Raw genomic sequence first — 13,753 nt, 5'->3', positions numbered from 1 at the left:
GGGCGAAAGGGGCGATCGTCCCCCCCCCCCAAAAAAAAAAAATCAATAAATATTACAGTATTTTGGGCCAGATGGACGCAACCTAAAAATTTCCTTCGCGCCTCGCGAAATTTAGAGTCCATAGATGTCTTGATTTTATCGGTTTACTGAAAAAAAATTCCGAAAATAATCATAATTCAGTTTAGCTGCATTCTCAATTATCAGAATACAACAGTACCAGTAGATACACTTGTATAGTCCGAGGTCGTTGGGTTGATTGAGTCCAGGGGTTTCAGTTCAGTATGGGGGGACTATTAGTTCCGGCAATTTCCGTTCCGGGACAGACGAAGACATAAATACGACTGGCACAGGAAAATATCGCCACCTCCCGTTGTTAAAAAGTGCTAATTTGAAATCGCACGAGTTTGATCCAAGGATTTTTTTTAATTTGGTCTGATATGTATCAGCGATTCCAATCTTTAAAGTAGCGTCAATCATTACCAGAGGTTACTAAACAACCCTGCTTCAACTAAGTAATTATTCAGAATGGACACCACTTGCTCATATACATGCACCGATATTATTGATCAAATTCATTCATTTATTCAAAACAATTTTGCGCTCCGCGCGACTAGGCCCGACTAGGCCCGATTTGGGCTCGTCCGTCAATCGATCTCCTAATACAAGCTATACTTGGAACTGGAAGCTTCCATAGGGTGTGTGTGTGCGTCAAAGAATCGCATGTATAATGTGTAGTGATGAAATTGCCTATGGCAGGATGTACGGACCCATGAGGTGTCCCCCCTCCCCCACAAAAAAAAAGTTTTCTGGCTACGACCTTGAGTGTGGGTGATCTTTTGAGTGGTGACAACTTTATCCGCAAGTCATGAAGTAACTACAGCAATAAATGAAAACTGTCCCGCCCGGCGCATACCTTCTAGCAACTCATAAATGGTCATGACGTGTGCAGGACCGCAACTGCCGCACCCCAAATCCCCCAATTGGGGGACGAACTCGAGCCCAAGGGGAATTTTTTTTTTCGTAAATTAACATATATTATAGAGTATTATTTGAAAATTTATGCAACTTTTTCAAAAAATTTTCGCGCTATACGCGATTTCAAGTTGCCAACTATTTTGATTTTTAGGTACTTTTCCCCAAGAAAAAATACGAAACATTTATAGAAATGGGCATGTAGGCGTTGGCCATAACCGCGCCACGATTTAGCAAGACATATAAAGTTTTAGGCCATGTAACATGCGACTCGGGAAGTGTACCAGAACAATCGGCAGCGAGAAAACCTTGGCCGAACAGTACTGCTGACCGAAAACTACGTTATATATACAAAATACATATAGGTTTAATTGTTCACAGGCGCCTAAATGACTGGCGCCGAATGTTCCTGTCTTGGCAATCAGAACCTCACAAGACAAATACCATCGCGCAGGGAAAATTATATGCAGTGAAGAAATACCAATTTGAAATCGTGTGCGTCTTGGGCGATTCTATATTTTCTGATATAGCAGACAGGAGGTCACGAAATAACATTATGTTCCAGAGTCATACCAACGGGCCCTACAGTTTCCAAGACACCTCACTCAGTTCTACCTGTAAATCTGATTACGTGAGAAGAGAAAGGATAAAAATTGATAGCAATATATATGCAATTTCCGATCATATTGACCGATTCAATCAAGAATTATAGAAATTTTTCGCGGTGAGCGCGACTAGGCGAGAAAAGCTGCCTCAGTGAACGGCCCCCAATCTAGACGACAAGTTGCGGTATACAGCGGATAGCCTGAGGGGGTGAAGCCCCCCAGATGTCCGGCTTATCGTCATATGGAGGCCCAAGACCAACGTTTTCGGGGCGGCTGACGAAGTGCTGTTACGGCCCTGTATGAACATGAACATACAGTTCCAGTTGCAAATTGAGTGCCCCTGAATATTCGATGACACCACTTCTATCAGCCTTACCGGTAAATGTAATAATGAAAGCGTATTTGCAATATGCAAGTAACAATATAATGAACCAATTCCATTCATTAACCTTGAAAATGGCGCCCGAGTTTTCCTCAATCATATTATTATAACATCAATTTATATCTGTGAGTGGGATATATGTATAACGATCGCCCCGGATGTTGTGGTAATCATCCAATAAGGGCCCAAGACCATCGTTTTTTCACCTATTTTTTTCTTATCTTCAAGGGAGGGGGTCTTTTACGTCATCGAATTTTTCGCCCCCCTCAAATATTTTTTCTGGCTATACGCCCTTGGTGGCCTGCCGCGTCAGAGGATGGTATGGCGGGTATTTTACACGTGACAGTATATAACTCTTTTCCGTTCATTAACATTTGTACTGTAATTCTACGGACTATTGGATAGGGCACTGGTGCCACAAAACACCGCGACGAAAAAGTATTATTACATCATAATCTGGGACGGACGCGTTGCGACCATAGATGGAGTCCGATTCAAACCTAATTTCTCTCTGGGTCTCTGACATCAATCAACTGTCGCGACTCTGTGGATTATCTACTAATTTACCCAACTGCATTGTCTTACAGGCGGGATTCGGATTTTTACAATACTTACCGATACAGTTGGATTATTGCTGCTTTTAGAGAAAATATGAGTTTGGAATCTATTTTGAAATTGAAAAACAATACGAGTGTTGTCTTGGTATCGGATTGCGCTTGGACAGCTGGCGCAAGAATGAGGATGAAACTGTTAAACAAGATTAAATCGCTCGGATTCAAGATGGATACATTCGGGAAATGCTTCCCTCACGCACCACGCAAAGACGCAAAAGACACAATAAAATTGATTAGGAAATACAAATTTCATTTCGCGTTTGAGAATTCGTATAGATGTACCGATTACATCACCGAAAAGTTTTATCGTAACTCTCTTTTCGCCGGGGCCGTTCCGGTGGTATTTGGTTCCAAGAAGAAAGACTATGAGAATGTAGCGCCTCCGGGATCGTTCATATTTCTTGAAGACTTCAAGACGTTGGAAGATTTAGTGGACTATCTGAATTACTTGGATAATAATGACACGGCTTACTTGGAATATCACAGGTGGGCATGAATATTAAAACATAAATTTGCCAAATCGAAATGCACGTTTTCGAATTTTCCTAACTTTCTAGTTTTCGTGAGGGCAAACCTCCACAATGCTTGGGAAGGTATTTTGGAATTGGACTCAAACACGAATCCAATTGATATTGAAAACTGTAACGTATACCACCACGCCACTCGTTAGTCGTTACCGAGAATGCCCAGTTGTTGCTGTTCATGGAACAATTTTGGCACTTATCACCTATTCAGGTCATATGCGCCACGGTAATGAATGTTGTAATGTTCATAATTTTCCTGTGTTTGGTCCGCTTTTCGGTTGACTTTCAGTCACATATCCATTCATCATCTCTCTCTCTCTCTCTCTCTCTCTCGCTTTCCTGCGTCATCGTTAGTGTCTTTTGCTGCCGATTTTCCTAGCTCGACTTTACTTGATCCATTTGGGTTTTCGCACGACACCGCATAGGCAGTGAGGTCAGCGATGAGGAGCCCAGATAAACCTCCGACATATAGAAACATGGCAGAGCCGCGACTCGAACCAATGACCATTGATGTCATGACGGTAACGCTTAGCCCCTAGAGATATACGGATCATGGTTTTTAGGGATCCGGATCCAATCCTGTGTGATGAAATGGAATCCTGATCCCATCCGGATCATGTGTCCATCCGGATCCGAAAATAATCCTGCTCAGATCTGAGCGCATTATACCTCGACAATGCATTGGAGTTTGCTATCAAGGATTCTTCGAATTTGTGGTGCAAGTTCACACAAAACATTGATGGAAAGAATCAGAAAGGGTATTTCATGATTTAGAAACCTGTCCTGATCCAGACACGCGGCTGAACTACTTACTAGACATGTTTTTGATTTTGTCTGGTGGGACGCAGCGTTTGGTTATATTTGCATCAATTTTACAAGTGATTTCACTTACAAAACCAGATTGAACCAATTTGTGACTGCCTCAGTAATTTTTTATTGCTCGCGAAGACGCGTCTTGCAATTTTCTTCCTACATGCAGTGGTAGCCCTACGATTGGGGGGCCCTGGGCGAGACTTCCGGGGGGCGCTATAAGTATGTAATCGCAACGTCTGGGGGGCTCCGTCCCCCAGACCTCCCATTTCGCGTAACAACTTAACAGGCATGCAGAGACTTCATTATTGTCGTGATATGGGACTTTAATAACAAATGCGGAGATTTGAAGATTGACTCATCTGAACGGAATCATCTTCTTGATTGGTACAAGGATTTCCACGTCTATTCGCTACAACAACCCTTTAAAAAAGCGCTAAAACCGAAGAGGGGGGGCTTCGACCGGGGGGGCGCGCGACCGCCCACCTCGCCCACCCCAAAAGCCACCAGCACTGCCTACATGTAACTGAATTTCAATTTGCAAATAATATCCGATTTTAGCAATATCGTTACTAATAACAGGGATTTTTGGTACATACATACAAATTTTATTTGTTATGGTAGTTTTAAGAGACATTTGAAATCACTTGTTTCCATTTTAAAGAAACTGGAGTCGGAGTCAGGAGCATTTTCACAAACTCTGATCCCGACTCCAACCAGTTATTTTGTCACGACTTCGACTGCAAGGCGTGCTAAAAAATGTGAGACTCCGGCTCCATTAAGGGAAAAATTAGCGAAACTACGACTGCAACTCCACGAATCCGACTCTGACGTCACAACACTGCTGAACACGTCTGATTATTACTTCGTACTCTTGTTTTCAGGTGGAGAACTACTAATCCGGAAATATCCTCTCCCGGAAATGAAAGGGTCGACCCGTTCTGTCAGCTTTGTCGAACACTTTATGGAATTAACGTAGATGATATGTACAATCCAAGATACTCGGAAAAGACTATACCACCATTTACAGACACTTATGTGCATCGACGTAGTGTTCCGTCATTAAAAGAATACCTTTTCGTAAATGAGGATAAGTTGTGTATGGAGAAAAATGAGACGTTGTTGCCGCCTTATTATCGATATGATCTGACGTGATTAACAAATTCGTTTGGCTTTGGATTCTCGAAGTTTTTAGACGACTGAGTACGGCGATGTAATTTATCGGAAATGGTCAATGGATCAGTAGCATACTTACTTTGGTCGTATATCGAGCTTCCATCAATAAGTAGGCCTGCTCTTCATTTTTATAATGTCTATTCTGGGTCAATAATATTCAATTTCGTGCAAACCTAATGATGTATAACGGGGTGCGAGCCTTGGTTGGAGGAAGTTATTTCAGTAAAGCCTATCCTTTTAGCCCTTGACTTATCTTTATATTTGTTTTCGTCGGACAAGGACTTGCATATAGGTGCGTACTTGTATGCTAAGGTTAGCATATCTTGGAATCGGTAATGGGGGACACATTTTAAAAACCATAAACATTAATTAACCGAAATTGAAAACAGCCGATTTTGAACTGATTACTGGAAATCTTGTTGCGTTGACTAAAAAAACACAGGTCCTCACTTTGACTGGACTACCGCATTACTCACTTTTTAACGATATTTATGTCGTGTTGACTAAAAAAATATCACCATTATGAATCGACTCCCGCGTCATTTATATGCCGATTTTCAGTTGAACCTGTCCATTAGCCTAGCTGTAATAGCTGTGAAGGAGGACGAATATTCGATGCACACAGAGAAAGAGATATCGGTGCCGCGGATCGTAATTATATTCACAATGAAAGGAATTATAGCATCATCACTTACTACGACACAGGAATATTTAATTATGACGTCTCAGTGGTTTGACATTGACAATTGTATAGATAGGCAAATATGTCCCCTTTGACGGAAATGACGTTCGACCCGTGTCTCAAACGGACCAAAAATATATTCAACCAGGGCTACATCATTATGCAGCATTTTACGGTTGGCGGTCCTCATCAAAATATCCATTCCGTACCAATGATCTCCATCTATATCTACGTGCTATAACCATAGCCTTAATAAGATAGTCGTTACACTCCATTGTCAACTATGGCGGGACAGCAACACCTACTGCCAGTAAGGTACATCGAAGCAGTTTCATACAACTTAAGTGTTATTTGCCTACTGCCGGAGATAGATCTTTGCTCAGAGAAGAGCTTATGGAATTGTTTTGTAATGTGAGTATTGAATATAATTATGCTTTAATGAGCAATAATGTGAAGGCATCGATTGCCAAAATATTGCAAATTTGTTGTCTTTACAACGAGTAATGAGACCGTATGCTATTTCCCGAAATATGCCTCAAGAGGCTCCTTATTATCCGACTAGGCAACAAATTCTGACCCACTCTTTATGGAGTACCAATTGAAGCACTGCAACAATGGAGAGAGATCCATCTGCGGCCCATTTATCGTGACATTAGGCAGAAGCATCGCATCACCTCTGTATTATTGACTTCGCCAGCAACTGGCCGAGAAGTAGCAGAATATTATCAAATAATTAGCTAAGTCATTTGAAAGCCAGAGAGAGAGAGAGAGAGATATGGTATTCTTTGTCGCCTGCACCATCGAGATGCTTTGACGACGGAGTTGCGATACGGCCCCGTGAGGTCATCTAGTCTGCGCCCCCGTTTTTTTCTCCTCCATGCTATCCGTGATTGCTGAGCGCCTAGCATGATAGCTGCGGATACCAATTTCCGAGTCTTTGGTATGACCCGGCCGGGGATCGAACCCACGACGACCTACCGCTCGAGAAGTCGGACGCATAACCATTACACTATCTCGCTCGGTAGGGCAGGCGTTCACCATTCATGTTCGATTCATCATCTGATGGCAACTTGGAATTGTTCCTTGAAAGCTGGCGTTTTCATCGAACCACGTGTCCATTGTTAGTAGAAACCGAGCAAGGGCAGTGTATGTCAATTTATCCATCACAGAACCTAGCGAACTTTGAAATATATCTATTCTTTCACATGAAAGGTCGCCCATTATTTATTGACGTGTCGAAACTATAGACACCAGAGAAGAGTTCTCGAGGACACGTGTCGGAGGAAGAATATCGCTGCCACCGTAACAAACTTTTTGACTGACACGTATATTTTTCCATACGTTGTGGAATTCGTTATCGCAACAAAGCCATATCTTTGAGCTTATATTTTTTAATGCACCCCTAGATGATAAATGAATTTTTGGATATGGCAAACAAAACCACTTGCGTTATAATCGCCAATCAAATAATAATCAACAACAACAACATGAAAAGGTCCTTTCCCCGTTTTTGGATATGATGCTTAATAATCACTAGACGAGCCAGTTGAATGACGTTTCTGAGGCAAGCATATTTTTGGTATAGCTCCCAGCCTCTTGGGCCTGAGTCGTGAATGCCAAATTCTTCGAAATGCTTCACACCGATCAATGCTTTCGCAGGTCCAAAGATCAAAGATTTCTCAGGAATGCTATTATTAATGTCGATGTCTTATAAATATTTGAAAATAACCTGAAATGAGAAAATTAGTATTGCTAATTGGCAAAAACCTGGTAGAGTGAATCATTTCAGACAAACTTGTGCGAAAAAATACAAATAATGCGAGCGGGTACTGTCAATAGTACACAAGGACACTACTTAAACACAAGCCATGCTACTACATTCAGTAGGCGACATAACAATATTGGGAAGAAATTCATACGTTCAATATTGTATAATATTAGCACTTGCACTAATAGTTCAAAACTTGAGATGTTTTAAATTTGCAACAAGTGTCGTCCTTTCATGCTGAATGACCATGCAGCGCTCCGTTCAAAGAGAAGACAAAATGAATTAATACGCAATGAACACATATATAGAACATGAAAATACTCAACTCAACGCCCGCAACTACTAAAATGTCTCGACCTAGGCCTATTCTTTAGTATTAAAATCAAACCGAGGTTTGCCATCAGTGGAAACAAGGTACAGAGGAAATGCACTTGCAGGTAGCTAGAACAATACGCAACACAGCAATACTTTCCACTCGATAACTTACTAGTTCCTGTTTTGGCAATCGTTATTGAATGTTCACCCCAAAAACGCAAGGAAGAACTTTCTTTGCAGCAGTTACAAGAGCAACCGTCGCCCAAAATAACGAATAACACAACCACCGCTAGGTGCTGCTGTCCCGCTAATACTTACTACGGGTAATAATGGAGTGTAACGACTATCTCATAAAGGCTATGCTATAACCATATTGTCCTATATTTTGTCGACACAGGCAAATCTCACGCCTCAGTGAAATTGTAACACGTCACAATTTCCATTTGGCTACAGGCAATTTGACGGTCATTTTTACCGAGCGAGATAGTGTAATGGTTGAGCGTCCGGCTTCTCGATCGGTAGGTCGTGGGTTCGATCCCCGGCCGGGTCAGACCAAAGACTCGAAAACGGGTATCCGCGGCTATCCTGCTAGGCGCTCAGCAATCACGGATAGCATGGAGGAGAAAAAACCGGGGGTGCAGACTAGATGACCTTACGATAAAGGCCGTATCGCACCTCCGTCGTCAAAGCATCTCGATGGTGCAGGCGAAAAAGAATACCATATCTCTCTCTCTCTTTTGACCGGCTTGCCGAGCATTAAATTTGGTAAAACGGGTATCAATCGAAAGCTGACTCTGCACTGATTACGAAAATATAAATTTTATTCCGTTCGTGGCCCTGGAACTCCCACAATCATCCTCGAATTTTTCATTGTTATGGAGATTGGCATTGGGACGCAACAATGCTGTCTGGTGAAATGAGAGAGTAGCTCAGGACGACACAATGCTATCTGGCGAAACGAGAGAGTAGCTCAAGAGAAAAACAGCCAGACAGCATTGTTGCGTCCCAATGCCAATCTCCATAACAATGGAAAATTCGAGGATGATTGTGGGAGTTCCAGGGCCACGAGTGGAATAAAATTTATATTTTCGTAATCAGTGCAGAGTCAGCTTTCGATTGATACCCATTTTACCAAATTTAATGCTCGGCAAGTTGGTCAAAAATGACCGTCAAATTGCCTGTAGCCAAATGGAAATTGTGACGTGACACAATTTCACTGAGGCGTGAGATTTGCCTGTGTCGACACCATATAGGCACTATGCTATAACCATAGCAATTTACAGCATAGTAATTTACAGCGTAGTTTGGATTATTATCAATAAAATAGTATTGACGGTGATCAATTCGTTAAATATTTATTATGTGCCCACCGTAAATACTATTTCATTCAAATCCAAATTTTTCGACGGCAATAACTCCGCTTCCACTGGTTGGAATAGGCCATTTGCAGGACTTCGATCACGTGACTAAATACGCATAGCAACCACAAATTGGTTAGCAAGCAATCGAGATCGTCAGATGCTTCGGGAAAGCAAGCGCGCTTCAAATTGACGAGGACAAAACGAAAGGAATTAGTTTTGAAAGGAAAAAGTGGAGAAGAAAATCGACAAACATTCAATGGGTAGGAAAACTAACAATACTTGGAAACATTGTAGCTCACAAGGAGAAAGATGCATACACCCAATGGGAACAGTCAATGGACAAAGCGACCAACTTCATGCAAGAAATCCAAAATATGAATTTCCAAAGGCTTGAAAAATTAGCCCTAATAAGAAGTAACATCTTGCCCATATTTACTTACAGAGCAACGATATCGCGCTTCCCGAAATACCTAAGAGCCAGACTCGAAAGAGAAGTAATGTGCTTCCTTTTCGGAAAGGACGGAAAGATGACCTATCCGAAGACAATACAAGCGAAAGAAGAAGGAGGCCTCGGACTCCTAGATATCTCGCGAGCAACCGACCTCCTTTACATCAAACAGGCCACCCGCTTCATACAAAAAGCGGGAAAGCCGACAGACAACGATTGGGAAAGGAGAGTCGAACAGCAACTCGCCATAACTCTAAAAAGGTATCAAAAAACCGCATATCTAACTTCAGATCGCATACATTTCAGCCCCTCCCACATTGGACAGAAGTGAACGAGACGCTAAAAGAGCTGCAGATCGAGCCCGGGAACATCACTAATAGAAAAGAAATGTATAACACCACAATCAGGAAAAATCACGCAACAGACCGCAGAGAGAAGAGATGCAAGGGCCCAACTGGAAAGGCATACAACATCAATGCTTGAACCAGAAACAACGCCAAATAAATTGGGACATAGCACACTATCTGCTCCCAACAAGGGACAGATTGAATGCAAGGTTGGCCGCTCATACTGCACACTGCTCTTTTTGTAACATTCACGCAGAAACCCACGACCACCTATTTGTAAAATGCGAGGCAACAAACCCAGTAATAAAACTGTTTTCAGATTTTTGGAATGAATCGACAGGGAACACAAGACAAAAAGCAGATCTCCGAACCATCATCAACATGAGTCCAAAAGGGCCCATAAAGGGAGGTAACTATAAGTCGCTGATAAAGCTAATATCAATGTTCAAGCAGGCCGTGTGGGCGGCAAGAAATAAGAAAATCTGGAAAACACCCTACATCGACAAGAGATGGATACAGAACTCCGTGATAAGAAGACTCGAAAGAAGAAGCCGAAATCAGTATGATGAAGAAACGGAAGAAATCTTAGAGAAGATAACAGAACGAGCGCGAAAACTACGAAGCAATACGCGATAGGCTAATGTATGCGAAACGAACGAACTACAATCAGAACACTCATTGTCGCGATTCCGAGTTATGTCTGCTCTTGAAATGGTACATATTATGCATGCAACTCCACAGAAGCAAATCATACCAGTGCAAATTTTGCCAACAGCCGAATGTTAATATAATCTTTTAGATGCATTCATTTCGCCATTTATTTCCATTGTGGAAATCTATATGCACTTTTTGAATGCAATAAACTCTTAAAAGTTGAATTGGTTAGCAAGCTACTTTGTCGCGCACCTACTTCAGTGCTAAATATCGCATACTGTACTGTTGATTTCTGGTTGTAAACGTTTCAGAAATTTGTTGTGGAAGTCATCAGAGATTCACCTATGCTAGACGTCAGTCATGTACAAAGCATTTCGAATGACATCGTCAGAATTACGCAGAAACGGGCAACCCTAAAAGACGGAGAAGCGGAGACAGCGGAGGAAGCGGAGAACGGACCCTAAAACGCGGAGACAGCGGAGAGAGCTAAAAATGCCGATTCCTAAAAGACGGAGATAGTGGAGAGCGGAGCTTGCGGTCATTGACCTTTATAGACACGCGCATACGCAACTCTAAAACGTGTAGACGGCGGAATATATTAACTTTTGAGCTAAATAAGAATTAAAACGCAACATATGAAGCTGAGATCACAATCTATATGTAAGCGAATAGAATAACGGAAACGTCAGCCATTCGAGTTCAAGGGATGACGTAGCGGACGGTTATAATATACTGAAAGCGGAGTTCGGGGCGTAGCGAAATATGTTTCGAAGCAGCGGAGAATAGCTGAAAAGTCAGTGATGCGAGTTCGAGGCCAATTTGGCGACTGATTGACCGTCGATGAGATGACATAGCAACGAATACTGAAAGCGGAGTTCGGGAGCAGCGAAATATATTTCATAACAGCGGAGAATAACGGAAAAGTCAGCAATGCGAGTTTCAGGCCAATTTGGTGAATGATTGCCCATCGATGAGATGACATAGCGGACGGTTAAATATAATATACGGAAAGCGGAGATCGGGGCGTAGCGTAAGATGTTTCTTTCGAAGCAGCGGGCAATAACGGAAAAGTCAGTGATGCGAGTTCAAGGCCAATTTGGCGACTGATTGCCCATCGATGAGATAACGCAGCGAACGGATACTGAAAGCGGAGCTCGGGGAGCATCGAAATATATTTCATAACAGCGGAGAATAACGGAAAAGTCAGCCATGTGAGTTTCAGGCCAATTTGATGACTGGTTGCCCATCGATGAGATAACATAGCGAACGGATACTGAAAGCGGAGTTCGGGGCGTAGCGAAATATATTTCGAAGCGGCGGAGAATAACGGAAAAGTCAGCCATGCGAGTTTCAGGCCAATTTGGTGACTGATTAGTGATTACCCATCGATGAGATGACATATAGCGGACGGATACTGAAAGCGGAGTTCGAGTAGCAGCGAAATATTTCGAAGCAGCGGAGAATAACGGAAAAGTCAGTGATGTCTTACCAGGGGTGGTCAAAGTAGTCAAGAAAGCTACTCAAGTAGAAGTAGAAGTAGCGACGAAAAAATCTACTCAAGTACGAGTAGGAGTACTTTTTTTTAAAGAATCCTGAAACCACTTCGAATAGAAATAGAGTTGACTGACTTTAAATATAGTCACGTAAGTAGCCTTCTTGTGAAAATGATCGTAATTCGTACACATGGACTGACAAAAGCTGCAAATTAAAGATATGCGAAAGGTGTAGAGCAGTGGTTCCCAACGTGGGCGATATCGCCCCCCAGGGGGCGATTTAGCTGTCTAGGGGAGCGAAAATACCGAATGGGATGGTAGGGGGGCGAAAACGGACGAAGGGGCGATAGGGGCGAAAACAACGAAGGGCGATAGGGGGGCGATGGCGCGATAAAACGGCTATATTGGAGTCAGGACCGTAACTGATGCACCCAAACCACCAATTGTGGGGCCGAACCCGAAGGGGGTCTGAAATTATTTCGTGAATTAACATAAATTATAGAGTAATTTTTTAGAAATTCATGCAACTTTCACAAAAATTTTCGCGCTACGTGCGATTTTATATTGTCATGTATCTTGATTTTGGGAACCCTTCCCTCAACAACAAATACGCATGATTTATGGAAATGGAGACTTCGGCGTCAGTCATTACTGCGCCACGACGCACTAACACATATGAAGCTATAGGCCATGTAACATGCGACTCCAAGAAGTGTGACATGACGATCAGCAGCGAGAACGACTTGGCCGAAAAGGAATGCACTTGTGCTGACCGAGGACTCCGATATAATATATACCAGTGGTCGGGAACCTATGGCTCGCGAGCCATATATGGCTCTTTTGGGTATAAGATATGGCTCTTTGCCAAATATTCATTTTTGTGCTGAATTGAACAATATTGCAGCGACTTGTTGGTAAATTTTCTTCACGGCCAGAATAATTATTCTCGTGGCAGTAACGTGTCTTTGACAGCAGGTAAAGACAATGCGGTCTTCAGGTACAGGGGATCGGACCCCTCTTTTCAAAATCATCGAATTTGAGTGACTGTCACGCCGGCGGCCAATATCACTCGCGAATTCTATGTACCCGACTCGAAATCTTGATTTGTGCGATACGTTGATTAATCGAAGAGCATAGCAGACATAGCGACGCCCGTTTAAAAACGCAGTTTTCAAATACACATTGTCTTCCTTAGCTCCGGCGCGAAATGAACTGTTGTGAATGTGACTTTCACAATTACAAACTCGTTCTTGATTGGTAAAGATAGCTCTGTGTAGTACCGGCGATAAAATGTATGCGTGTAGCGCAGCGTTAGTTACCGCCGAATGCTTTGAGAATTGAGAAGTCGATAAGTATTTAGATTTTCTGAATCAGTGTGACAGTCACATTCGATTAATATCAGTTATAATAAATTTTAGGCAACTTGCGATGAATTGCGTTATCAATGGTGAGGCTTGGCCCGTCTGTGCCTTACCTCTCGTTTCGAGCTTTATTTTCGAACAATAAATACCAGCTTTTACAAAGAAAATGCGGCGCACCCGTGGAATCCCATGTAGTGAGTTCGAATTAGTGCTAGCATGACGCCACAATTGAATTCCATGG

At 42.4% G+C, this 13,753-nt stretch overlaps 1 protein-coding gene across 4 annotated transcripts in view; it reads left to right on the top strand.

Moving 5' to 3' along the window:
- Positions 1–5,255, top strand: part of LOC145445197 (3-galactosyl-N-acetylglucosaminide 4-alpha-L-fucosyltransferase FUT3-like) — a 59,918-nt gene extending 54,663 nt beyond the window's left edge. For all 4 annotated transcript variants that reach the window (XM_080323363.1, XM_080323360.1, XM_080323362.1 and 1 more), the window contains exons 6-7: positions 2,547–3,059; positions 4,792–5,255. In XM_080323363.1, the coding sequence (XP_080179489.1) occupies positions 2,547–3,059; positions 4,792–5,062 (784 nt within the window). In that variant the 3' untranslated portion in view covers positions 5,063–5,255. The remainder of the gene's footprint in view (positions 1–2,546; positions 3,060–4,791) is intronic.
- Positions 5,256–13,753: the final 8,498 nt, after the last annotated feature.

Source organism: Botryllus schlosseri, chromosome 8 (genome assembly GCF_051294905.1).
Source record: "Botryllus schlosseri isolate E-star chromosome 8, Bs_hap1, whole genome shotgun sequence".
NCBI classification, from domain to species: Eukaryota; Metazoa; Chordata; class Ascidiacea; order Stolidobranchia; family Styelidae; genus Botryllus; species Botryllus schlosseri.
This window is presented reverse-complemented; position numbering and strand designations above follow the sequence as displayed.